Raw genomic sequence first — 27433 nt, 5'->3', positions numbered from 1 at the left:
CCCATCCTGCAAAATCATAATAATAGTGTGTAGATTCAGAATAGTGACCAATTACACAATTTTTATAAATTTACAATTATCAAAACTCACAGCTCAGATTTTTCATAGTTAATCTGCTTGAATACACCAATACAACACAACTTGCATTTTAGGTACCAGCCCCTGAGACTGTAATACCACTGAATATATACAGGTTTACCATCATAATATATAGGCAATTTGCTATTTTTTATTAATTAAAATTTCCTATTGACATATTCACAGGCTGCAACGTTTTATTCAAAATTGATGATTAATTTATTTGTGACTGATTTTTTGTGCTGACCAGCCCATTTTCTCAAGATGGCTGGAAGAAAATGAACAGGAAACACTCAGCTGTGACTCATCAGAAATAGACAACAAAGATTTTTTGGAGAAAACTTCTGAGATTTGTCACTGAAACAGCCCTCTAGGGATCAGGCGGGCTCCCCCAGGCTCACTGCTTGCCAGAGGTACTTCCTGGTTATCCATATTCAATGAAAGAGCCTCTTGTTCCTGCCATGGTACCAGCACTCCCTTTGGACAGTGAGAAAATGCTTGAGCATTGAGATCTCCAGGGAGAGACTATTCACAGTGACCTTACAGAGGTCTATGATCTTTTGCTTTTGAGATCTTCTAATACTACAATGGGAAAATACAATGAAAAGACAGAAGAACAGTACTGATGCATCCCAAATTGTCAGGTTCTTTTCTCCACAATAGTGCACTTTTTTGTCTTAACTTCAAGGCAAGTGAATGATGGTAAAAGCTAAGCTATAAAAAGCTAAATCTAACACAGTTTGACATAACATAGAAGCAACATCTCTAGTGCTGAGCTGAGGGGACCCCTTAACCTGTTGGAAATAGTTTGTTTAATGCAACCCAGGACACCATCAGCCCTCTTTGCCAAAGGGCAGATTACTGGCTCATGTTTTATCTGGTATTTACCAGGATCCCCAGATCCTTCTCCGATAAGCTGCTTTCTAGCTGGGTGCCTCAGTCCGTCCTGGTGCCTGGAATTGTTCTTCTTTCCCTTAATGAACTTCGGGAGGTTCCTGTTGGCCCATCCCTCCAGCCTGTCCAGGTCACTCTGGATGTACTAACAACCCCTTCCAGCTTTCTGACATTAGCAAACTTGCTGAGGGTGTGCGTTGCGCAATCACCCAGATGAATGCATTAAAACACAAAATTTTATTACAGAAATGATGTACTGGAATTAATTGCCTAACGGACAGCTTTTAATTCAATCTAAGACTAACAGCATACTTACAATATACAGTTCTGACACTGGAATCACTCTGACATGTTTATGGAAGTAGTACGGAAGAATCATATGCTACATATAGAAGCATGTGTGTATATATGCATATATATGTACACGTAAACATATGTACATGTAAACATATATATATGTATAAATCTATAAATGTATATACACATATATATAAGTTAGAGAAAAGCAAATGACACCAGGAAAAAACAACCACCAGGCCACATTCAGCTTTAAATACCTGTTTTTCCCCTTCAGTTTCTTTTCTCAATTTAGTCCCTTCTTCCATCAATCACTAATTCCCCTCTGACATACATTATTTGAAGTCCAACTGAACAGACAAAGGAAAGGTATGAAATAAAATTTAGAAAATATTGTTGAACAAAGTTTATTTGAATATTGATGCAGTACTTGTGAAAAATCAGTTTCAGACTCATAGTTAAAATCTATTTTATGACTAAATAAAATTTATTTCTGGTAAGAGAAGGATCCTGTGGCAAACTCATGCTGCATTGCAGCAAATTCTTATGGTTGTGTGATGAGGGAAAAATACCTTTAAACCTGAAACTATGTCCTAATGTCACATAACTCTAATTTTTCTGGCAGCGATGTCTCAGACAAGGTCAGAGTAGAAGTATCTTCAGAAAGTGCCTCAAAATGTCCTATAAATTCAGCTTAGCTTTTCCTAACTGAACAAACACTTCCTATCTTTTTTCTTTCCTGTGAGAAAAAAAGGGCCAATATTGTTTTATCATCTTTTCTATTAAATACACTCATTCTTTATAGAAGATAATATATCTTGTTTAGCTGATAACAAAGCAAAGCTAAGGACTTCATACATAAAGCAATTTGTGAACAATCCACATGCAATAATCAGACTATTCATCACTGCCCTTAACCACAGGAAGAATTTGTTTTCATTGAGACATGAATACTCAGTCAATGATAGGAGCTGAATAATGAAAAAATTACCCTAACATTGGCAAAAGAAAATCACTGACTAAAATCTAGAGTTAAATTTTCTACCAAAAAAAATGAGCTTAATTCATATGAAAATGTTTCCAAAGTTGAATTAGAAGGCTTGCATTCCACATTTCATAAGTAAAAGTGTTTCATCAAGGTGGTCATTAAAATAGTTCCTCAAAAGTTGAGGGGAAGAAACTGAAAAACCAAAGGAATCCAAGGACATTTCAGCATAAGCGAAGAGACTGCTGAACATTTACAGATAGTGATGTACTGCTGCAACCATGGGCAGTAGCACAGCCACCACCCAGCAGAGCAGCTGGTGGAAACCATTTTCAATTCCTGACATAGAAGAAATTTGAGATTGAGGAAGTAATTTCCTTTTGCTCTCTATTTATATAGAAAATGGCTTTGATTTAGGACTAGCACTACATCACAATTATTCTAATAAATGCTTACCCCACATTGCTTTGCTGCAAGATCAATTTTTTTAGGAAAATTGATAGGAAAATGAGACTATCGATACAATAGGAACAGGAACAGGCTTATCTGACAGCATGGAAGTGATAAAGACATGGGTGATGTGATAAAAGAGGTTCAGATCACAGGCAGCGAAAAATAGGAAAAAGTATATCTTAGCAGCCACAAAACACTTTCTGACTTCTTAAGGAAAGTTTAACAAATAACTATCATATCAGAAGAAGTAGATCTGTGGCTACAAGCAGTATAATGAAGCTAAAACCAGACTGATAATCAATAGTGTGTTTGTAGAGATGAGTAACGATTTAAAGGAAAACAAAATCAAAAAAGTGTACTTTTACACTAAACTTGTACCAAGTTGACTTCCTCCGAGAAGATTAAAGAGACCTTGCCTTTGGAAGACTAAATAATGACAAACAAAAAAAAATTCTTTTGTTCTCTCTGCTTCTGAATAATGGAATGTTTCACTGAGGGAAATGTGTGCATAAATCTGGGACTATATTATTACAGAAATTTGAAATCAGAATACAGAATTAAAATTGGCTAAACTGAAAATATCCCTGATCACTATGAGGTGCCAATAGAGTGTTCTGAGTTCCCTGGTAGGAAAAAAAAAAACTAAAACCAAACCAAACCAAAATAGACACCAACTTGGTGATAAAACTTTTTTTCAGACTTAAATCATGGGAAGAGATCATTAAAAATTTAACACTTCTTTTTTTTCTAAATAACATTTGATAGATCAACTTAGTCTCCTTTACTCACTTGGCAAATTAAATTAAGGTCAATCTTTTTAAATTAAAGATGGATGTTCACCTTCATGAGAACAGCATAGGATATACTTGTAGGACACCTCCTAGAAATAATCCATTCTAATTCACCACACACAAGAACATGATGATCTAAAGAATGATTTGGCTCACAGAAAACAACTCATTGCCTAGCAGATCCTCAATCACAGGTAGAGTTGCTCTGTATTATTATTTACCATAATCTTGTATCCTCCAAGTCTTTTACAATGTCTACCTAGCTCAAAGCATAATCTCAACTAATCCAATACACAATATGCAAATCTATATGAAACACTTATCTGATTTTCCCATAGTGACCACATTGCTAAGCTAAGTGCTAAGCTTCAATATGTTAAGAAAAAAGAAAAAGAAAAAAAAAAAAAAAACAAAAAAACAAAACAAAACAAAACAAAACAAAAAACAACTCTGAGGAACTGATGTAGCCTAGGAAAATAAATGGCAATTCATTTTTTACAGGCGTAATGCAAACTACCTTAAGTTAATGGAGTCATTCCTTAATATCCTGGTAGCAATCTTGATTCTATAACTACTGGACTATGATTTATTTTATTTCACTGATAGAAGGGTAAATAAAAGTTAAGCTTATCTGATTACTAACCATTTGCCGAGCATCTTCTGGAACCTTTACAGAAAGTAAATACTTTAACTAAGCTTCTATATATCCTGATGGACACAGTTATCTGTGGTCAGGAGTTAATCAAATGTTATCTCTTGCTGCAGGAGGATATTCTGCAGTTGACTCTGAAATGTTTGGGGCCTTATAAAAGCACAAAGGCAGTACAACTGTTAAAAAAATAATTTAATAAACAATAGCAAAAAGGGACAGGAAATATATTGTACAGTTCATCTTCTAAAGATCATGTGAACATTCTATACTCTTTCAAAAAATTGCATTTTCAGTGCAATATCTAAATGAATTGTGGATATTATTAATGTCAAACATGGACAAAAATACTGACGCATTTAAGCTCATTTAAATTACACACCAGTCACACTCACAAACTTCCCATCTATGGCATAATGATATGCCTCTTCTTCTATAGTCTGCCTTAGGAGGTAGGGAAGCTGAAGTAGACAATCCTTAATGATCCTTTCTAAACCAAACCATTCTATGATTCTTTGACTTGTGTGATTAAATAATCACTTTGAGAACCCAGTTAACTTGATTAATAACAAAAAGTTATTCACCAGTGGCTTAAAGTCAAATAACCTTTTGAAAAACAATATTAATATTCACCTTATGAGGTCAAGAAAGACACTCTTCAAAAAAATGTTCAGGTAAAGAAATAACTGTTATTGAAACCTCATAACTCTCAATTACAGACTAGCAGTACTGGTATTTCAAAACTGAAAGTTCATTTTATCTACATGATTAAACCACAAATAACAGTAAACATTGACCAATTCCTAAAATATTTCACAGAATGAAGACTGCAATGATATTGCTGCTCAAAACAAACTCTATGATGTCTTTAGCCAATTCTGACTGCTATTTTACCAAACCTCTTTTTATTCCTAAAACAAAACCTAAAAAAAAAAAACCTAAAAAAAAAAAAAACACCACGAAAACAATAACGCTCAGAACAGAAGGTTGTAGCAATTTATCCATTCTCTGAGCAGCAGAGTAATTCAATTAAAGAGCATGTACTAAACCAATTGTATCATCGCTCCTCATGGAGTAAAGGGCTATATGTGTCAATGAACTGGCAATGAAAGAAGAGTCAATAGGAAAAAGATCAATTTCTTTCATTTTTAAAATATTCACACTTGCAAAGCTGAAAAATGGACCAACTCAATCCCTCTTTCTCAAAGCCTATTAATTTCTTTCTAGTAATCACTGTTTAATTATGTCAAACTTTTAATTTTATCTTTTATTGTGAGTTAGTGGTTCTTAACAGCTTCAAAATTATAAACACTCCTCCTCCACATTACTGTTTTCTCTCTGTAGTTCCTAAGAACCCTAAATGAAGAATCTCACAGTGGTTATATTCTTTTATCTAGATGACACCAATGGAGTCATCTCACTTCTGCTATAAAATATTCATAGCAAAAATGGAAACAAAATCATCAAGGAATACTGAAAAAAGAAAATGATATCTCAAAACATCTTAAAAGCATAGCAAGTACAGCAGGTGGCACATACCTGCTTTGCAAAGAATCAAACCTACCCAGAGAGATGGTTATACTTTTTTTTAATAAAAACAAAACAAAACAAACAAACAAAAAAAACAAAAAACACTGATTTCACCAATTTTAGAAAATTCCCATGCTACCTTTTATTTTAATGTCTAACAAATATCACTTAGTGATATTTAGTCTCATTTTTTTCTCTAAAGCTCACTTCTTTCTCTCTCCTTCAGTCAAAAATTTTTGCTGCTTGACTGCAATATCATCCCTTAAATCTTTTCTTCACATGATTAAAAGTGAAATCATTTCAGAATTTCAAGTCATTTTCTTCATACTTCTTCACTTTTTACTATCCCTAAACTCTTAAGCTGAAACCAGAAAGAGCTGAGTAGACTAAAAGGATTTGTTTACACCTTTCACTTAAAACAATGTTTTTCAAGGGAACTAAATCTTTTCAATTTCTTTTTATGCATTTTCATTTTGTTCCATTTGTATCCTAACTTATTTTTTGAATAGTATTAGCACAAGACATGTCAGTCTAGCAATAAGATTTTAAAGGTATAACATTACTTAGCATGATCATTTAAATAACAATTTACTTTTTGTACATTGTAAGATTTAAAAGCCTTATTAGTAATATATCATTAATAAAAATTCAGTTTCAAACTCCAGAAATGTTATGACATTGAAACAGCATTTACAAGTTCCTTGAGAAAGAAAACACAATTCACCTTAGCACACCTGATACCCTATTATCAGTAAAATACATTGTCAGTATTGTATCTTGTATATTTGTAAATTTAAATTCAAAATATCAAAATGAAAAAAAAAAAATCCTTCCTCTGTAATTTGATTTTAAGGTAGTGACTGAGGTCAAACAGAAGTTAACATTTAAATATAAGTATATGAAACTTGGTTTTAAAAGTATGAACAAGATTTTAAGCATTCCATATATAAATAAATAAATTCCATATATAAATAAAAATTCACACATGATGCACTTTATCCAGTCAGTGCAGCCCCAGTAATGCAGTACTCATACCATCAGAGAAAGCATGTAAGTGGACCTGAATAGAAACTGATGGCCTTAATGTCATAGTACAATGAAGTTTATCACTGTGAATGAAAACTACATTAATAATCTGATTGAACGCTTGTAAATTCAAAAGTATAAATTCACCTTGGTACTAGGGTGATAAAGACACCAACCACTGGAATGACATAAAGTCATCTTCAATGATTGCTTAAAGAAATTAAATTCTATCACAGTAGAGTATCACTTGAGAGTGTCACTTCAAATGAGATCAATTGCGTGACAAATTCGTACTCTTTTTCAATTGAAAGTCCCATCCAACAGGCATGGAGTAACCACCAGTAAAGCAATTTACACAAACTTTGTCAACAAGGTCAAAAAAAAAAAAAAAAAAGGAAAATGAAACACAATAATGGAGTAACAGAAATTTTAAATATTACAATAGTAGTGTGCAATTTATTCTTCTGACTGCAAAACAATGTCTTGACAGACTAATAACTACATACTCACTGTCACTCTATTCGAAGGTTAATTCAAACTGAAGGTGAAGAACCTTAGGTTGGCCAGGAGGTGAACAGAACATAAATCTTACTAAAGGCAAAGAATAGAGTTTGCTTAGCCAGGAAATTCAAAGGCTGATAGGGAATATGATTTTGTATAAACATACAAAAGGTGGCTAAAAAAAACCAACAGGAATAACGAAGAGCTACTGAAGATGCAGAAAATGGATGCATGTTAACAAATATGGATTTAAAAAATGACTATATTAGCATCTGAAATAAAGGAATTTTCTGAGAATATGCAAAGTTCAGATAGTAAAGAAATGTGCTTTTTAGAGTAGATGGATATGTTTATGAAAACATGTTTGCCTGTAACATCAGGTAACATGACCTTGAGAACAGAAAAGTTCCCTGCTGGACCTTAGCCTATATTACTAATGTGTCAGAAGACCACTAACAACACGATGTGGATGTGCCATGTGCTGCAAAACTTGGAGCTCAGCTCATAACATTTGTACCTCTATACTTTTTGTAAATCATATATACATTGCAGTCAGCAAAAAAAAAAAAAAAAAAAAAAGTTCAAAATATATTAATGAAAAGACTAATAATGGAATCAAATCTTGGCTAGAATAATGGTTAGTATGCATAAAACCCAAGGACTGAAAAGTTACTGTATGCATCCCTTCTACACCTAAATACATACTTTCTGACATTGTTAGGGCCATAATAATTAACATAGAAGATGAACATGTCATTTAAATGTGAGAAGAGAAAAAATAAGACCAGATAAAACAAAGGACTGTAAAAACAGTAGGGTGATTTACATCCAAGTTTTCAAGTAGCCCTTATTTGTATGGGTTCTAAATAAAATTTAAAGGAAATGGATGAAAAGAGATGAGTATCTGTCTTTAAAATGAAACAAAGATAAAATCCAAGCACATCAGATTAGTGCAATTTTTCCAGCTCTTCAGGATGCCTCTTCTAGTTAGAATGGAGAAGTGAATTGATTACTTTGCAAATAATACAGCTGCAATTGATTTTTTACCACTAGAGTTACCACAGATGAACATAGCTTTGAAAAGGATTTTCAAAACAAATGAAGTTCTGCAGTTCATGCCTATAGAATATAAATAAAGTGTTATTAGTTTAGGGGGGAAAAAAAAAAAAAAAAAGAGTGTAATCATTCTACAGAAAAAAGCATTACTAGCTTACAGTAGTTAATAGAGGTATGATATGAATTAAATAATTTTTCCCCTTTTCTAACTCCTAAAGAGAGAGCAAGAGCTAAGGAAAAAATCTATTTGTACTGACGCACATAGGACTTAACCACAAAAGTGCTGTTCCTTAGGGCAGAAAATACATCTGTTATATTCATGCTTTAAAGAATGCCACTGAATACCTTCACTTCGTCATGGATGCCGCGATACAGTTACACCATGCTCCTATTAAGGAGTGTAGCAAGAGTATATCCTCAATGAGAAAGCAGAACTGAAAAGTTCAATATGAACCATTTTAATGCACACCTTACAAACACTTCTTCCATTGACATGTCACCACTAACTCTGCAAAGTGCAACAGTAACAAGAAAAAAAAATAATGTTTTGACTCTCCTATTCTAGTTTAAATGCTGCTTTACACCATTTCCCCCTTTTTTATCTTGCTTCTACAGAAGAAATGCAGTTCATCCTTGTTCTTTTCAATCTCTACTTTGTAAATGCCAGCAATCTTAAACTTTTCAATCCAGAAATGTACATTTACATGATTATACATATACTTAAAAAAAAAAAAAAAAAAGCCATGGGGAAAAAACCAATAGTTTATTGGTTTATTGGAGGAAAGATAAGAGCTGAAGAGAAAAAATAAACTGAAATGGCACTTCGTATGTTAAGCTCTGTACAGTGCATGTGGCCTGCAACCAAAAATCCCCTCCATGGTAAAAGTTGCAAGATTCTGTGGCCTGCTTCGGAGTGAATCATGTGGTCATATCACATATTACCTGCTAACTCATCCCTACAGGCATAATAAGCAACTTACAGTCTTGAAAGTAGCCACTTGTTGGCACAGTACCTCCAAAAGTGAAAAATTATATCTTGTGAGATCTTAGTTTAACACTAAGTTTCTCACAGAAAGTATCATTGACATGTTTTATTATGCTAATAGTTAGAATTAGTGTCTACTAACTCTGCTAAAGCTATACCTGCTCCCTTTAAAGGAGACTATCCAGATGCCATTTAAATAAGGGTTTTTCTCTCCAAAAAGGTGGATTTGAATACGGAGCTCAAGTGACCAAGCAGGTGGATAAATACCAAAATAATCCATCTTGCACTAATATTGGATGTCTTATTAATTCAAATAATAATCTCAAGATCTATGGCCATTTTCATTATTTTGAAATTTTTGGGGGTTGGAGGGAGTATCAAGCAGAATTGCACTCCTGAGTTTGATCTTAACGTATTCTGCAAATTCATTGAGCTCACACAGTAATAAGTCATTAACTTCAAATGTCTCAAGGAGATGCAAAAGAAGGAAACTTATCGCTGTCTCCAGCTAACAGGTAGGTTGTAGAGCCAGACTCTTTTCAAAGATGCAAAGGAAGAGAATTAGATACAACGGACAAACTGCATTATGAGAAATTCTGAATAGAAGGAAAAGATGTCATTTGTCAAGGATCTGAACAATCTGATCTAATTTTGAAGTTGATCCTGCCCTGAGTGGGTAGTAGGACCAGAGACCTTTGGGGATTCTCCCAACATCAAGTATTCTGTTTCTCAGACTCCGAAATTCCATACCCACTGCAAGTGAATTCTGTGCTCTATCATGAAGATGCTTGATATGAAACATTTCAGTTCAAGTTTATTAATATGAAAACTTTATCAGTGTAAATTAAGCATTTCTGTATAACTCTATGTATACAGCAGACAATTTCTCAGACACTACTGCTGGGATATAAAGAAAAATAAAATTACCTTAAATGAAAACAATTCAAAGTTTGTAAAAAATAGTATTACAAGACAAAGTAGTAATGATGATTCTATATACATACAAACAGCTTTTATCTCACTCATTTGAGAATATCTGACAGCTTGAATGGTTTTCACTACATGGACTGCTAGTTAATATGGCAATTTTAACAAGACTGCAATCTGTAACAATGTCAGTCTTGAGTACTTTTCTTGTCACAGTGAAGAATAATAATAAAAGGAAAAGCTAAGAAAGTAAAATGAGACCATCATGAAACAAAAATGAAAATCAAAATGAAGGGAAGTCAATCAGGGGAAAAGAAAGTCAGAAGATTCACATTCCCCAGTTTTGTGTCAGGTCGTCAGGGGATAACAGAATGAAACACTGGAGGAAACAAAGTGCAAACAGGATAAAAAATAGCGTGGGAACAGAACAGTAAAATTTATAGAGCATTTTAATCTAAAAATACATTTTATTAACTATAGAACATATGTGTTCAAAACAAGTATTTTGTACTAAGTGCTTCCTACACATCTTCAGAGGCAACCACTACTCCCCAGTTCATACCCACACGGACCATTTCCTGACTCATTCCCAACAACATGGATGCCAACACAAAAATAGCAGAGCTGCTACTCCTTCTGGATATTTTTCCTGTTTATATATCCAAATGTTTTATTAATCCTTCTGGGAACAGCAACACTTTGAGAAACTAGAGTAGCATAATTTCAATACAGCATGAATTCTATTAAATAATGTGAAATGTAATTGCAAATAGAGATTCACATTTGTACAAACATGTTTCTAATGCCAAGCACTGTGAAACTCTTGTATCTTCTTGTTTTACTGTTAGTTAAAGCTTTTGTCGGTTATAGGAAAGAAAACATCATTATTAAGTTTCACTATGGTATACTGAGAGAAGGGAGTGAAGATCATAGGTCACTTTAACCATGCCATCTCCACAACAGAATAGGTGGAAGGCAAAATAAAAAACTGCCTTTGGAACTGCAAATGTGGAGTCAAAAAATGAAGAAGATCATTCGTAATGAAACTATTCTGTACTCAGTGACACAGAGAAACAGACAGGAGAATGGTAGATGATTAAATTTCAAAAGGCATGATGAAAGGACTACAGTAATCCTGACGGTATAGATGAAAACACTTAACATTGGGAAAAGTGGAGTGGAGTCACAAGAAGAAAAGAAAGGAAAGGAGGTGCTTTGGTTCCTCCAGCATCATGGTGTGGCCCATGCAGGAGCTGTTACAGAGCATTGTTTTTGTGCCCCCTCAAGATCATTACCTCTGTGTCTGAATCAGATGTAATCATGCTTGGAAAACCATATGCAGTTCTAATATCCCTAATTCCCAAGGAATATTGAAGGTCAAGAGAAAAGTCACAAGAATAAAACTGGAGAAAGACTAAAGAAAAGGTGATGGAGTACATGATAAATATTTACAACAGCACAAGCTCTTCTCTCTAGCATGAAACTATATTTCAAGATAGTGCATAAAAAGTCACACTTAAAATGAAAAATATGTTTTTAAACAGTGCAAAGATTAACAGTCAGAACTATTTAGTAGGTGTCTAGTATGCATCGCCTTTCTAGGAACATCAAAGCCAAGACTGGATCTTTTTTTTTTAAATATATGGTCTAATTCAAACAGCAATTAATTTGGGAAAGCCTATGCTTTGGTTTATGTCTCATTTCAGATTATATGATCATAGCAGCCCCTTCTGGATTTATCATCTATGAGATAAAACACCAAGGTAGCAATGAAATCAAATGCTTACATGAAAAAGTAATGACAAGTAACTAATGTACTTACAGTCAGATTAAAAAAAAAAAAAAAAAAAAAGAGCAGATGACATGAAAGCTCTCCACTCCCTTGTTTAATATAATTATCAGGCTATCTGTGCCTGATAGTTATTTGCATTGCCTCTCTGAAGGCACAGAACAAGTTTATCTAATACAAACCAAGCTGTTTTTTTATTTGTTTCTTCAAAATATAGCTTCCTGATAACAAATAATTCAGGACAGATTATAAAAATGACACCATTAACATAAACTGAAAGTCCTTAAGACATTTTAAAATGAAAACTAATAAGAACAGGTCATGAAAATAAACAGAATCACAGATCCAACATTTTTTTTGCAGAGTCTAAAGAAGTGAGCATTCACACCACAATCTGTGAAAGAGCACAGAGCACAACCCTCCCCAGTATCTGCCTTTCGGTCTTCTCACCATGCAAAACTTGTGATTCTGCCCAACATTGTGCTAATCTTTGAATGTTGCTCAGGAATGACATTTGTGGACTTGACTTTCTCACATCTTAGCACATTGGTTAGCTCATTTCAAACCACATAAACATTAATTAGACAGCGTCAAGATCAGGATCACTGTATCACAAGACTGAGCAGATATGGGGTTCCCAAAGAAGCCTACTCCATAAAAATCTTACTCTGGAATTTTTCAGTTCACTTCAGCTGCTGAAATGTTATTTAGGAATATTGAAAAAATGGAATTCAGTCCAGTTTGGCACAAATTGAAACTTAAACAAAAATATAAGATACAGAAATCTGTTCACACCTATGAAATCCTGGTTAGAGAGGGCAACTAAGGTTTCTAGAAACAACAGTCATGATAAATAGGATGCAAATCTTTCTACTGCCATTCTGATTCCCTATGAGCCAAACATTTATTTTGAAGTTATTCTGTGTGAAAGCCACTGCGCTTGGCCTTTGTAGGCTTCTACAGTTCAACAATGCATGGATATTTTTTTCAGGGAGAACCTTAAAGTGTTCTTTTCTCCTTATTATTTAAAAATATATATTTCTACATTCTGTCATAAGTTCCTTTGCAAAATCTCAAATTGATTTCTTCTCCTATATCTAATCAAAAGTAAACAAGTAAAAGCTACTTTAAGCAATATTTGCTATTTCATTCTAAATGTTCTAACTATCATTTACTCAAGTAGATAAGAGAAATTGAAATTACAGAAAAAAAATCTCAATATCTACTTGCTAAACATAACAGAGAGATGATTTTTATTACCAAAAATTGTATCTATATATCTCCAGTGTATTATAGAGCTATCAGCAGATTGTGTCCTGGCCTGTCTGGAAAAGGAAACCTGACACAATTGGCAAATCAGTTACAGGAGTTCTTATCTCTGACATTCAAATTACACACCAATTAAAACTATGCATCATTGAGGACTAATTATCTCTTAATTGGATGTTTTGTTTCCCTTAAATCATGAGCTGAACTATTAACAGTGCTTCTGCTTTCTGAGAAATAACAGTTATATCAACTATGTTTAATGTGTCAAAAGCTGCCCAAAGAGGCTATGGAATCTGCCTATCTGGAGACATCCCAACGCCGGGATGCTTCCCTGTGCAACCTATGAAAAGGAACATGCTTTAGCAGCAGGTTGGACTCAATGATCTCCAGGGATCCCTTCCAACCCCTACAATTCTGTGATTTCTCTGACATCCTGGTGACTCATAATATACCTGTTCTAGAGTGACTAGAAAAATAAATATATCACGTAATTAATATTACATGTATTGGAGTGGTCTAGAAGCTTGGTAGCAAACTTGTTCTGATATACTCTAAAACAAACCGTAACAGTTCTATCATTATTTGTTAAGAAATAAAGATTATCATCAGAAAACTCATTTAAGTAATAATTCTGGATTTTCTCGGGAGTCATAGGAAGCATTTTGGAAAATGCTATATTGTATTTGGGCATATTACATTTTTAGGAAATGTTATATCATCTTGTAATATATTCTCCATAATACTGGCCTTGAAACTACAAGAAAATAAATAATGGATATTATAGAGGGGCAATTTTCCAAGGCAAGAACCAGTAAATTTATTGTATAATAAGAAAAAGTTAATTGAAATTACCATAACAGTGCATATTTGGCTCCCGATTTTTGTTATTTAATGCAATAATTACACTTTTAAGCAATACCTCTAACCATGTAATTAGGACACGGAAATTTTAGTAGTGGTCTCTAATATTGAAAAAACAAAATGGAGTTTAGTTTTAGAATCGAATATTGAAAGTAAATCCCCTACCTCCCACATTGCCATCACACTGATTTCAATTTTAAAAGTATTTTGAATTCAGGAATTGTTTGGAACTCTAGAGAACATACTCTGTTTACTTTGAGTTTAGAAACAATGAAAATACTTTTTTATATATTTTAATCTGATATAAGAAATAATCCTACAAGAGATATAAAATTGAATTTCCAGGCTTTTTTCTATAAGACAAATGCGATGTTTTCCAGTCTTTCATGTTCAGAAGGGTAATTAGATGAGCCACTTTGGCAGAATATTGAAATGCAAATGTACCATGAGTAGCTATGTGATCTGCTACTGAAAGCTATTTCTTTATTGCCACATTCTTGTAACCCTAGTTCTGCATCATACTTTTATGATAGACCTAAAACAATAATATCTCCTCATGGTGAAGTCTATGGTTTATTCATTCATTTCTCTGTGTCATATAATAAGCATATATTCTGGAGAAATATTTTGGAGGGAAACATCAACAGAACAATTTTTAAAAGTGGCTTTAAATAGAAGTTCAAAATAATAGTTTCCTATCACAGCATCCTCTAAACAGTCTTTCTGCCATATCTTCAACTCAAAGTTCTGTTTGCTTACAAAGCATCACATCAGTTGCACTCAAATATGGTTGCATCTTACACAAACCTATTAAGATCTAATAGAAGCATATTAATTTTTCTCTGCTTGTTCCATTATTATATTGTCTAGGACTTTGTTCTTTCTAACGTTAAACATTGTCTTCCAAATTCTTGTATAAATTTATAATTCATAACTGTTTCATGTACTTTTCATATATATAATTTCCGTATTTCAGTACGCATTTTCCTGATGTATATAACTTCTCTCAGTCTTAATTTTGCTATGTAAAAAAGCCGCCCTGCTAAGATCAACCCTCTGTCCCTAATTTTCACAGCCAACAGCTACGTATCTAGTTTGAGTTCACCCTTAAAAAAAGACGTTCAAAACTGCATGAAGTATTCCAAAGGAGCTCTCAGTAGATACTAAAACAACTGCACTAGGAATTTGTATCTTTTTTAAATCCATAAAATCATATATTTTTACAGTGGCACTCACTTTTTCTTTAACTGTACTGCACTGAGAGCACTCAGTTACTTTGTGAGTAAATCTTTCTTCCCACTGGTAAAGCCTGCTAACTTTTTCTAACTGGTCCTCTATTAGACTCTAAAAACATTTTCTTAGGTCATCAATCAGCATACTAAGCATCAGAATCCTCAAGACTAGTTTTTGAGAATTCCTACTTCACGGAATAAGTAGTTCTATGCATCCTCTTGTTGTAGTCTTTCCCTGCATCAATACATTCCTACCACTCCTCAAACCTCACCCATTTCAACAGCACTTCAACATCACCAACTAATTCTCTTACTGTTCATTTTGATGCAAACAGTCAATACATAAAAACTGAGAAAATATTAAAATACAATAATATAATCTTTCAAAATAATCTTCCAAGGCACTATACACTACTAAAACTGTTATGCAAATAAGTTCCTTCTTATATTCAGATAAATAACTATTTTCCAGTCCTAGTCTCCTGCCTTTTTCCCCATAATTTCACATCAGTTCTTTCATATTCTAGGACCGATATTATATGGTGCCTAATCTGAGCATATTAAGCTGTTTGACTTTTACATACAACTCTTGAGAATTCTCATAGACAAGTGTTTATTATTACTATTATCTATCCTGATGTTACACAGGACATTCTTACTGAAAAATAAAACTATGCATGTATTCACATTCTAGACTATACCTCAGCCATCACAAGTCTTACTACCCTGTATGACGTACAGGATGCCTTCTCTCCCTGTTCTCCCAAAGAATTTCACACACCTTGCAAAATCACCTCTAAGAGGTTGTTTGGGAGATTTTCTAGGTTTTTGTTCTCTGTATATTACCTTCAAACCCAATTTCAAAGGGGATTTTAAATTTATTGAAAGATAATATCCAAGTGATTCTGAAAACTAATGCATCCACTCCATCATCAACACCTGTTCAGTGTTTCAAGAATTACAGTGTCTTCACACAACTATACACAGTTACTCAGCAGTCTCTATGAAAACCATTAATGCACTTAGAAATCGAATTGTTCACCATAAATCATAGAGATTGGATTTTTAGATATGCAGTCACTGATGGAAGGAGATTATGTACAACCACTGCTCCATGCAGAAACACACACATTTTCCAAAGATTACAGAACCTTTTGCAAAGTTTGCAAAGGTCCTAAACCACAAAAAAGCTCTGATATTAATTTATTAATTTAGTAATTAGGATTGTGCTACTGTTGTAAGTTCTGATGGCAATTCCTGCCAGTTTTTACAGCTTTTACAACTCAGGAATGCTAAAAATTCAGAGTGAGCAACAAAACAAAGGAAGTTAAAATAAAAGTGTGAAACACTTAGTAAATTTTATTGCAAAGCTAGATAAGACTCTTGATTTACATTAAACTACTTCTTCAGATGGTACATTTGGGCTATTGAAAGGAGGAAGAAAATCAATTCTGAAACAGGAGCCAGTAAGCTGGAAGAATACCGGTTTCCTCATTGAAAAAAACATTGGAAATTTACATATGAAGCCATTTAAATGATTTGTTGTGCTGCGTCCAAATGGAATGTAAACCATCATTCATTATATTATATTCTTGCATACAAACTTACACAGAGTGTTAAAGATAGTTTTCCATAAAGACAACTGCACAGAATATATTATGGGAACATATAAGGGATGAAGTATTCCTTGATCAAAAATGAAGAATGAGGCTGTTTGGATTTTTCTTCTTTAAATATAAACCTAAGTCTAATCTTGGCAGGCAGTTCTTTCTCGTTGATGCTGAACCCTACAGATTAAGCTGACCCTCCCAATTAAAACTCTGACACTTGTGAATCTTCCATTTACACATTCCAGGAGGAAAGAAAATAACTATTTGAACAGTTATTATTACCTTCTGCTTTTTATAGAGGATTTCATTTTTCCCCCGAGTCTTAGTAACTGTGTGAATCATTCTTAGACACAGCTGAGCTAGTCAAGTTAATAACTGACAGCTGACACACTCTGATGGAACAGGTAGGAAGGACTGAGCAGCTGTAATTGTGATGGTATTCCCTGTGCCAAGGCGAAAAACTGTTTAAAACTGGCAGAAAATGCTGCTGATTAGGCACAAGGTGAGACTTACACAGCTGACACTTATAAAGAGGTAAAGGGGCATGAAAGCAGATGATCAAAAAGCAGGAATGCTGCCCTTTGGGATGAATTTCATCAACCACATAGTCAGGACAGCATCTGAAGGGGATTTACTTGCTTCACGCACTTGTTACTTTTCCGACTGTGGGACAACTAATGGAAAAGATGAAAAATATGTTACTAACTTCAGTGATGAAAATCTTTTGCCATAAAGTTAGTTTCCAGAGACTGAAGAGCGTACTGTTATTATTGTTATTAATATTTGCATAGCTGTCAGAAGCCTAAGCTTTATGATTGTTGGCTACTTTGGGGACCGCTGACCATTATTACAGCTGCTGGCTAAATCCTGAATTATTGCTTTTCAATAAATGCTACAGCCTTGAAATTCTATTACCAGCAGAGCTTGAATTACATCTACTCTCAAAATAAAATAAAAATGAGCAGAAGAAAGTGATGGGGTTTTGCCACATACTCTGTTTGCAAATCTAGTCAATTTAAGATAACTGCATTTTCTGATGGAGTCCTATTTAAATGAGATATAAAACATCAGTACATATTAAGGGTCAGGACTATGAAAGATGTGTTACTCTTAGAATTCAGAATGTCAAACACAGAGATGATGAACCTGGATGAAAAATCATGTTCAATTACTTGGATATTTGAAGTCTCTCGTAACAAAGATACTTTATACAGACATCCTCTCAAAAGATTCATAAAGTGCTGTTGTCCAGAAAAGCATTTAACAGCTAAGATGATCATGGAATCATAGAATTGTTTGAGTTGGCAGGGACCTTCAAAAGTCCAAGTCCCCAGCAATGAACGGGGACATCTATAGCTAGATGCATACAGCTTATGTCTCTCTATTCAACCATGGCTGGCAAGTAATTTATGAGTACACAGGGCTGAAAAGCTTGGATTTTTAGATCATCATTAGGCTCACCAGTGACATAAAAAAACAAAATGGGTCACCAGGTAGCAAGCTGCTGCTGCTGAGTTACCACAGATCAACATTTCTTCAGGAAGTTGATGCATGAATACAATCTTCCCATTTCCATTTCTCAAAGGCAGGAAATTACATTTCAAAAGAAGATATTTTGTGTTAGAGTCATCACGTATTTGTTAAAGTCTAGAAAAAGAATCCAAATTTTCTGAAAAGATAACAGGAATAATAAAAGTACCTGAGCAACTGTAAGCCACCTATCCATGTAAAGAGCCAGCTGATGAGATGCACAGTTTTTCTCTCTTGTGTATGTGAAAACTGAAGTAATACAGGTAATTTGGACAGGGCTACTGGCCCTTCTGCTATAGAAACTGCACTGGTAAGAGCAGTAACTGTAGCACCCAAAGCAAAACCTTCCCAGTGAAAGACAAGTAATCTTAACTCCGGTGTCAACATAGCAGGCATAAAAGGAAAGTGGTGAAATGCATATGAACACATCCTGAAATATCAGTTAAAAGGGAAGTAAAGTCACTATTTCTATTTTCTTAGGAAGTCTTTATATAATCTATTCTTCACAAATCATAACCAATAATATAGATATAGAACACTGGTACTCAGATTGCATTTGAATAACATTAGATGTATTGAAGAAAGTATTTAGCCCTCTACCAAAAGCATGTGCTAAATCTCATTTTGCTATCTTACTTATTTGTATGAATACAATACCTCTCATGGAAGTTATAGTAATTTCTTTGTCTCTAACAGGACTAAATGAAACCTTTAGTGGTGAGTTGATATAAAATATCATTATGCTGTCAGCCAATGTGATCTGACCAATGCAGTGTAACACATGCAGATCATACGTGTGACACGGCACATAGAGTTCAGTGTCTAGAGCACTTAACCGCAGGCCAGCTTTCTGTGACATCCAAAGCCCCTGGGACATGAGGATAGCTGTACAATCAACACAGAAAAGCAAAGGTGGCTCATTCAGGAACATTAATTTGGCTAGAAAAGCTTCAGAGAATAACTAGAAAAAAATCCTTACTTCTAACTGAAATTTTAATCCATCAGCAGTATTTTTCCAGGGACTCCCCAAAGAGTCTTATCATCAGTGTAACAGCAACATCATTTTTGTAAGGATTATCATCTTCTAAGTAGATGCTCTCTAATAGAGTAATAGACTGATTTCAGCCACCTTTGGATAACGTGGAAGTGAAATCTGGTATGCTAACAGATGTACCTGGTCCTGAATATTAGACCTTAAATGAGCTCTTTTAATATATTGGCTTTGGAATTTACAGTCTCTGGACTGGGATAAACCATGACCTCCTTTTCTTAATCTTTAGTCTTGGGAAGAGTTTAAAAATTTCTACTATACATGAAATCATAAAGGTATCACACAAACCTAAATGTATTATCTGAAAAGCTCCCTGCTCATTATCCCTATATTTTATCTGTTGCAGATATGCTGGTAACTACAAAATCAATATAGCTAATGTGAACTTCACATACTTCCTTGTAGAATAACAAATCCCGGCATGAAAATATTGAGGAATAAATATTAATCTTGTCAATTTAGAAAAGCAAACACTGAGGACAACTTTATCATCTCAAAGCTTAGTTTCCATAACTGAACTTTAGCATTCCTTTTCCTCAGCATAAAATCTGTGACTTACATCAGTTTGGAAATTTTCTCTGAGAAATTAGCAGGACAGGAAAGGAATGTGATAGCCAAACACCATCACCCCTGAGAGAAGTGAACTTCCAATAGTCCTCACAATTAAAAAAAATAAATAATAAAAACAAAATCTGTGCATCTAAGGCAGGTAAGGAAGTGAAAATAGAAGGCTGATTAAAAAAAAAAGGGATATAACGTGATTAGGCATTATCTTTATTAAGTATTAAAACACACTGCCATTAAGATTTTATACTGCAGTGGAAACAGCACAGGAAGGAGAGGCAATTTTCCAACATCTGACAAAGGGCTGCACATCATAAGAAAACGCATCACCTTAATAATGTTTGTCTTACAGTGATGATAGAGGCATCTTTCAGTCTTCAAGGTGAAATTGGCATGTAATGCATTTACAATTTAATTGCTTCATGGGTTTGTTTGTTTAGGAAGGCTCTCTAGCAACTGAACTTGGTCTATCCTTGGGAAGTGGGATTGTTGACTAGAAAAAACATCTCTGTTATGCATAAAAGTGCACAAATAAATGTAAATAAGTTACGTAACTTCATCCTTTGACAACGTGAAACTTATTTACAGCTTCCATTTATGGTTAAGAAAAGCTTAGCTATAGTCAAAAGCTGGTAGCCCACAAAAAGAGTTCTCGTTTGGCACGAGTGACAAAGCATTTACAAATACAGCTACAATAATAGTAACTATAAAAACTATGAATCTTCCAGCAAAGAAATAACACATCACTGCACCAACTTCTTTGAGTCTGCCACCACACAGTACTTCAGTACCCCAGAAAATCCTCAACAAAATTCATTCAAATGCAGTCAAAGAAGAATATAAATTCTACTCAAATGCACCTAATGTTAAATCTGAACTTTGAAATACTACAGAACAGTGTAGACATTCAATTTTAAAGAAAGCCAAAAGCTAAGAAAGGCAATGATTAGTAAGAAATTACACAAAACCATCTAGGTATATACATGCATAGTCATCACATACATATTTTGCATATCGTCTTTTATATATACACCAAAATAAATAAGATATATTACAAATATATGTATGTGCTCAATAATATTAACTTAAGATTTAAAACTGACAATCTGAAGTCTGATTCATTTTAGGAAGAAAAAAGCACAAACATCAAAATATAACTTTTACACACAAATAATATAGCATGCAAAATATACTATTTGTACAGTTTCTGTACAAGCGAAACTAAGATGTCTACATCTTCATAAGTTCAAAACAGTTGTACTAACCTGTATTTTGATTGGCCAGGAAAAATTGCTGACATAGACGTAGAATGTAATGTTTGGGTTGCTCCGAAAGTTGAATTTTTCACAAGAAAAGCTATCTCTGTATTCCTTAATATTTGCCTTAGAAACAACAGGAATCTCTTCTCCAGATATTGTTCCAGCTAAAAAAACAACAACATATATATATATACATACACAAAGCATTATGAAACTTATTAATCATAATAAAAGGTGTGAAAGTAAACTGGCAAATGAAACTTGGATTCTTGAATTGCTTTTAGTTTCAGCCTTCTACAACTTTAATTACCCTTTATTACAATGTAATGGTTCAACAGATATTTCATATATAGAGAGAATTTACTAAATCTCTTACTCTGCTTTCAAAAGATTGTGAATGAATAAAAAAAATGATAGAAGTTGCATGAAATTTAGAAAAAGAAGTTACCTCTGGTAATTTACATTCAATTTCAATAAAAGCCTCATAGGATCGCTGTTGGATTTGTTCTACATTAAAGTACTAGAATTTGCTGACTGTAGTATATTAAAGTATTTCATAAATACATTGATGAAGAAATTTATGAGTTAATGTAAGACAAACTCTGACCTTCCTTAAAAACATTTTTATTTTGTATTTTATTTCAGTACAATTTCATGTAAGCATCATACTTCTCCTTGGATGTATTTTCCGAAAGTCAATACAACCAATTCAGAGAAACTGTCTAAATAAGGCTTTTCTTCCTCCTTACTAAAACAAAGAAGAGTAATGGGGTTGAAAGTTGGAGAAAAATAGATAAGCAGCTCCTTTTATCAGCATACACAGAAGAACTTTATTGTTTGATATCAATGTTAAGGTTAATAATTAAATTTTTAGCTTGAACACTGAAACAAAGAAATTAAAATCTCAGTCTCTACAGTAGTTAAGGAAGCAATTTATCTTAATTAAAATCTCAGCATTTCATAACACTGTCATTTAAAAAATTTAAATAGGCTACAAGCTTTTCCTACCAAAGTAATTTTAATTGAATAGGAGAGAAAGTTAACATATTAATGAAGCTTTGTTCAGATTGCAAATTATCATCTGAGGTTTAAATAATATAATTAATAATGGCATAATGATAATGGCAAAAGAATAGATTTTGTAAAGTTTTATTATCAAAATGAGTAACAAAAAGGCAATCAGGTTAAAACAGCTTAAAGGATCATTAAATCATATGGGAAAAAGACATCATACCAAAATTTATCCTTACCAGTTGAACCAATAGACCATGTAATATTGAGGTTGAAGTTGTTTGATGCATTAATTGATATATCCAAATTTTTATTTGACTGTATACAAAAAAAAAAAAAAATTAAGTTAAAATATATCAGAATTTATTTATTATAGCCTTAGTTCACAGGATCAAATACAGATTTCCGCTCCTCTTCCATTTTATAGCTTAAACAGAAATTGTAATAAGCAGTCTTCAGAAGCAAAAGCAGTAGTCTCTTTTGCTTTGATATGGATGGGTCACATGTAAGCATACAATACATCTGTTCAGATTGTAATTCAAATAGTGAAATAATTATCCTTGCAAAAATAAATTAAAAAATACATGGCATAAAGATACATCTCAGAATTCAGAAATTATCTGTTAATAAACATTCTTTCACTGAAGAGTATATTCCTTTAGTTCAGCTCAGGGCAATGTTACAGCTTGTTATTCATGGGAACAAGAAGATAAAACCAACTGATACATTTTTGGAATATTAGTTGATTTGAACTAGTGGATCTAGCATTTACAAAAAATTCTTACTGAATGCACAGGAATATTATCAGTTTCCATAAAATTCTGAAATATCTCTAGTGCCTTATAAGCACCTGATAGACCTTTCATTATGATCAACTCAACTGAAATCTTCATCAGTACAGGTAATCGTATTTTCTTACCTGTTCTGGATTTGCTATAAAGTTTATGGCAGTGTGATGACGATCATCTTCTTGTAACAAGCTGAAGGTAAATTGGTAATCAATCAAAAGGCTGTCTGTGGGCACAACAGAATGTAGAAAAATAGAAACAAGTGTTCGTACATTAATAAAATATTATTTGATTACCTAAAAGCTTTACTGTTCACTTTTATTTTAAAAATCATAAAGTTGGACGTATTCACATGCATTCCATTTTATAAATATTTGTGAGTATACAATGTGTTAAAGCAATAAAAAAAAATTAAGTGAAGCAATGACAAAAAATAAAATGACAAAAAATAACTAAATTAAGAAATTGAGTTTATCACAGAGTCATCATCCCTTGATTATTCCAGAATACAATATCAAGTGTTGCTGGAGTGCTACCAGTTCCCTAAGGTTACTCTGAAATGGTTATTCAAATATTATGTTCAGAATATTTCAAGTATTATAGTTTTCCAGTCCTAAGTTTTACCGTGTCTGTGTAAAACAGTTTACGTAGCTACATTACTATACCACAGCTCAGAATTAGTAGGTTTAAAGTTTTGGGGGAAAAAAAAAGGTACAACTACCATAAAATTACATAGTTTGAAGGCATGATACTATAGCAAATAACATTGCTAATAATGAAGTGGCACAGTGGAATTCTGGATAGAAATCATTTAACATACCCATTCCAGATTGCCAGAATTCTAAGCCATTTTCTAAATGGCAAATGATATAAACTTTCCATACATGAGAAGCAAGTAGTAGCATTGACTCAGATTTTATTACACTCGCAAATTACATTTGTCCTACAAATTTTCATTCAACCTATTAAAGTAACAGAGGCAAGAAATTGCCATGCTGTTTCTACCCATGCAGTTTCCGTCACTCAATCCCAACAGTGCTCTTCTTATGGCCAACTAAAGTTGCCTTAAGTACAGAAGGGAGAAAGGAACACCCTCAGACGACCCAAGTCATATTTAATCCTTCCTGAAAGGACAATAAAATGATTACAGTGAGGCTGAAGACATCGATTTTGAGACAACTTACTGAGTTCCTGAAGTTGGAGGAAGTAGATTGAGTCTTAGTAGGATCATATAAATATATAAATATAATGACTGAAAAGGAATTTCCAGGGGTAAATCAGACTCTATTTATCAGGGTGAAGCAGCTTTTTAGCAAGACAACCCCATCAACAAGGATAACTTGTGCTGCATCTTAGAGACAGCTGTGGAGAACCCCAGCACACACTGTTCAGGGCAACTAGACAGTCAAGAATCACAAGAGCCCTGAGAGACACGAATTGTGTTAGCAGTTTAATAATCCTTGTGCAACAGTCAGTCAGTATCCAGAGGTGGGTAGGGTGGATCTTAAATGCTCTTTTACAGGGGCAAATATCTTCAGACCTAACAGAAGTACTGTAAATCTAATCACCACAGTCCTACAAGGATCAAAAGATTCTGATGTTTTCTCTACCAATGGAAATAAGGAGAGCTTTATATGTGTAAGTATACATGTGTGTGTAAAAATATGCTTAGATCCAAGTGATCTTTGACACTAGACACTAATGAATGATTACCATGCTCTATTTTGATCCATCTCTTGATGACATTGTGCTAGCTATCAAAACCACACTAGCAAAATATTAAAAATAACTTCTTAAAAGTAATGATAAACACAAAATCAGTAAATACAAAGAGAGTGATAGATTAAGACAAAAAAGGAAAAAGCTATGTCAGCCTTCTGTTGGACTCAATAGTTTGCTGACAACCACCTTTTTAATAGCAGCATATAATCTGAAAAAAATACAGTCTTGTATCCCATGGGAAATCAGACTGAGGAGAAAAAAAGCCAGTTGATCAATGAAGTGTGAATACAGCCCACTGTATCATCCTAACAATTAAAGAAAATAGTAACTATTTATTTCACTGAGCAAAGAAAGAAAATAAGAAAAGTTGCATGAAAGGAATTACCATGACCATGGAAACCATGAATAGTCCACTTTATCTACTACCAGTCAACAAATTTCAATTATTTAAATAAGTTAATCTTATCATTAAACTTAGGTAAGGAGTTTTGATCAGGTATTTTCAGCTTATACAAGTGAAAGATGAATAATTATTAAATTTTAAATTATTGACACTATACTTCTATAACTATGTAAATATAATTAAGAAAGTCTCATTGACTTTACTAATACCAATGTACCATATCAAAATAGGAATATTACCATTACATCTATCATACAGAGGTAACAGAACAGCAAGAGATTGGAAGCAGAGACTGATCCCTATTAAAGGGATCAATGAGTCCTTTAATAATCATGAGTAGCAAGGCCAAAAAAGGCCTTGATAAAATCTCTAGAACCAGTCAACCAGTTGCAAATGAAAGAGCTGATACTTAGCAACATTCCTTCTCAGTACTCAGAGGATTGCTAAAGAATTAATTTTATTTTCCCTCACAGCCTGGAGAATGGTTTATTTTCACAGTGAGCCAAAACTTTGAGCAAAATTTGCCTGGATAGATTCCATAAAACTAGATTTTATTAGAATGTAAATTAGAAGAACTAATGTAAGAGGAAATTCAAAGTGAGAGTAGAAATTAAAAAGGGCTGTAAAGAAGTCACTCCTCTGTTGTATGTGGATCCTATTCTACCTTCCTCCTCTCATAGGTTTCCTTCTCCAGACAGTATCAGGCAGCTTTACTTCATGCTGCGAAAACCCATCCTGAATGTAATACCTAATACACAATCTGTGCTAACGTACAGTAAATACCCATAAACAAACTAAGCAGTTACACAGTACGTCACAGTGTATCTCCCAGTTCATAATGCCTAGACAGCTTATCATGTAAATAAATACAAAATTTTAAGTAAAATTTAATTGCATGATACGATCCATTCTGAATAGTAACATCTATAAATAGCTAAATTGTTATTCAAATATACATTTAATGCATGCTTTTGATATATAGCTACGTATGATTACAATCAGGAATTCAGAAAAGCCTGAGACTTTACTGCATGTATTTTTGTTTCTACTGTAAATTTTGATCAAGTCAACCACAAGCGTTATTACCCTTTGGATAAATCCAAGACATATCATAAGTGCCTCTGTTTATAAAAACACATGCAGAACAGATTGTTCAAATCAGGAAATAAATCTGTATCACAGACAGAGAAATTTAGAAATCTTTCTGTATTTATATGTAGCATAAGATGAAAAAAACAAAAGCACATAGACACCAAATACCAAACACAATAATCAAACTACCATTGAAGCAACAGCTGATAAAAGCAATCATTTTCAACTACCTGATCTATACAAACAACAAGGTTGCAAAAGTTTTAAAATCTGATGAGCTCTGAAAACAAAATAAACAAATTCAACCAACAAGACTTCTGCAAGAAGTGCTAGAAATAAAAATGTTATCAATAACAATTATGTTTCAAAAGCCAGTATCAACTAAGACTATTCTTTCAGTGAATTATAGTGCTTGGTTCTCTAGAATTACAATTTATATAATTGTTTTTTGTTGTTTTTTGTTTTTTGTTTTTTTACAATTGGTTTGTTTGGTCAACTGTTTCATTTTTTCTGTAAGAAAAAACAAGGCTATGCATGTGAACATTGCAGTAGTTTCTCTTAAAATATCTTCCACATATCATTTTACATTTGGTTTTACATTCAATGATTAAATGATAAAAGCAAATGTTAAAAATTCTCGACTATGAATATCACCTTTGTTGAAAACATTTTTCTTCAACCTAAATTAAATTCTCAACCTCAAATTTAATTCACGAAGTATTAATTATGATTATAATGATATATATAATCATTATAATGATTTTCTAAATAGACCAGGTAGTTAACTATGTTGAACACTGCATATATTCTTCTCTTAACTATGGAAGAAATGCTAATGACATTACAGAATGATGGTTGTATTCTTTAATTTTTAAAAAATGAACTGTAAAAGAATTTACCTGAAACACACAGACAATTCTTAAGTTACCTGTTTTTCTATGCATCCCCAATCTTTTGAAATATTATGCACTTCCATTTTAGCTTTAGATTGTTTCAGTAAAATTTTAATATCCAGTACTTCACTTTCTTATGCCATCAACATCCTTCATGCTTACACTGCCTACTTCTTTCTTTTTTTTT

The 27433-nt window shown here is 33.3% G+C and overlaps 1 protein-coding gene across 7 annotated transcripts in view; it reads right to left on the bottom strand.

Moving 5' to 3' along the window:
* ATRNL1 (attractin like 1) overlaps positions 1-27433 on the bottom strand; it is a 435859-nt gene that overhangs the window by 242067 nt on the left and 166359 nt on the right. For all 7 annotated transcript variants that reach the window (XR_014884915.1, XR_014884914.1, XM_085230235.1 and 4 more), the window contains exons 22-24: positions 23268-23362; positions 22588-22666; positions 21344-21501 (exon numbers count right to left, since the gene is read on the bottom strand). Coding sequence is in view for 5 of the 7 variants with exons in the window: in XM_085230235.1 (XP_085086361.1) it covers positions 21344-21501; positions 22588-22666; positions 23268-23362 (332 nt within the window). In the remaining 2 variants the exon portion in view is untranslated. The remainder of the gene's footprint in view (positions 1-21343; positions 21502-22587; positions 22667-23267; positions 23363-27433) is intronic.

Source organism: Meleagris gallopavo, chromosome 8, assembly GCF_905368555.1.
Source record: "Meleagris gallopavo chromosome 8, MGAL_WU_HG_1.1, whole genome shotgun sequence".
Classification (NCBI taxonomy): domain Eukaryota; kingdom Metazoa; phylum Chordata; class Aves; order Galliformes; family Phasianidae; genus Meleagris; species Meleagris gallopavo.
Note: the sequence above shows the minus strand (reverse complement) of the source record. Positions and strands in the feature narration are given on the sequence as shown.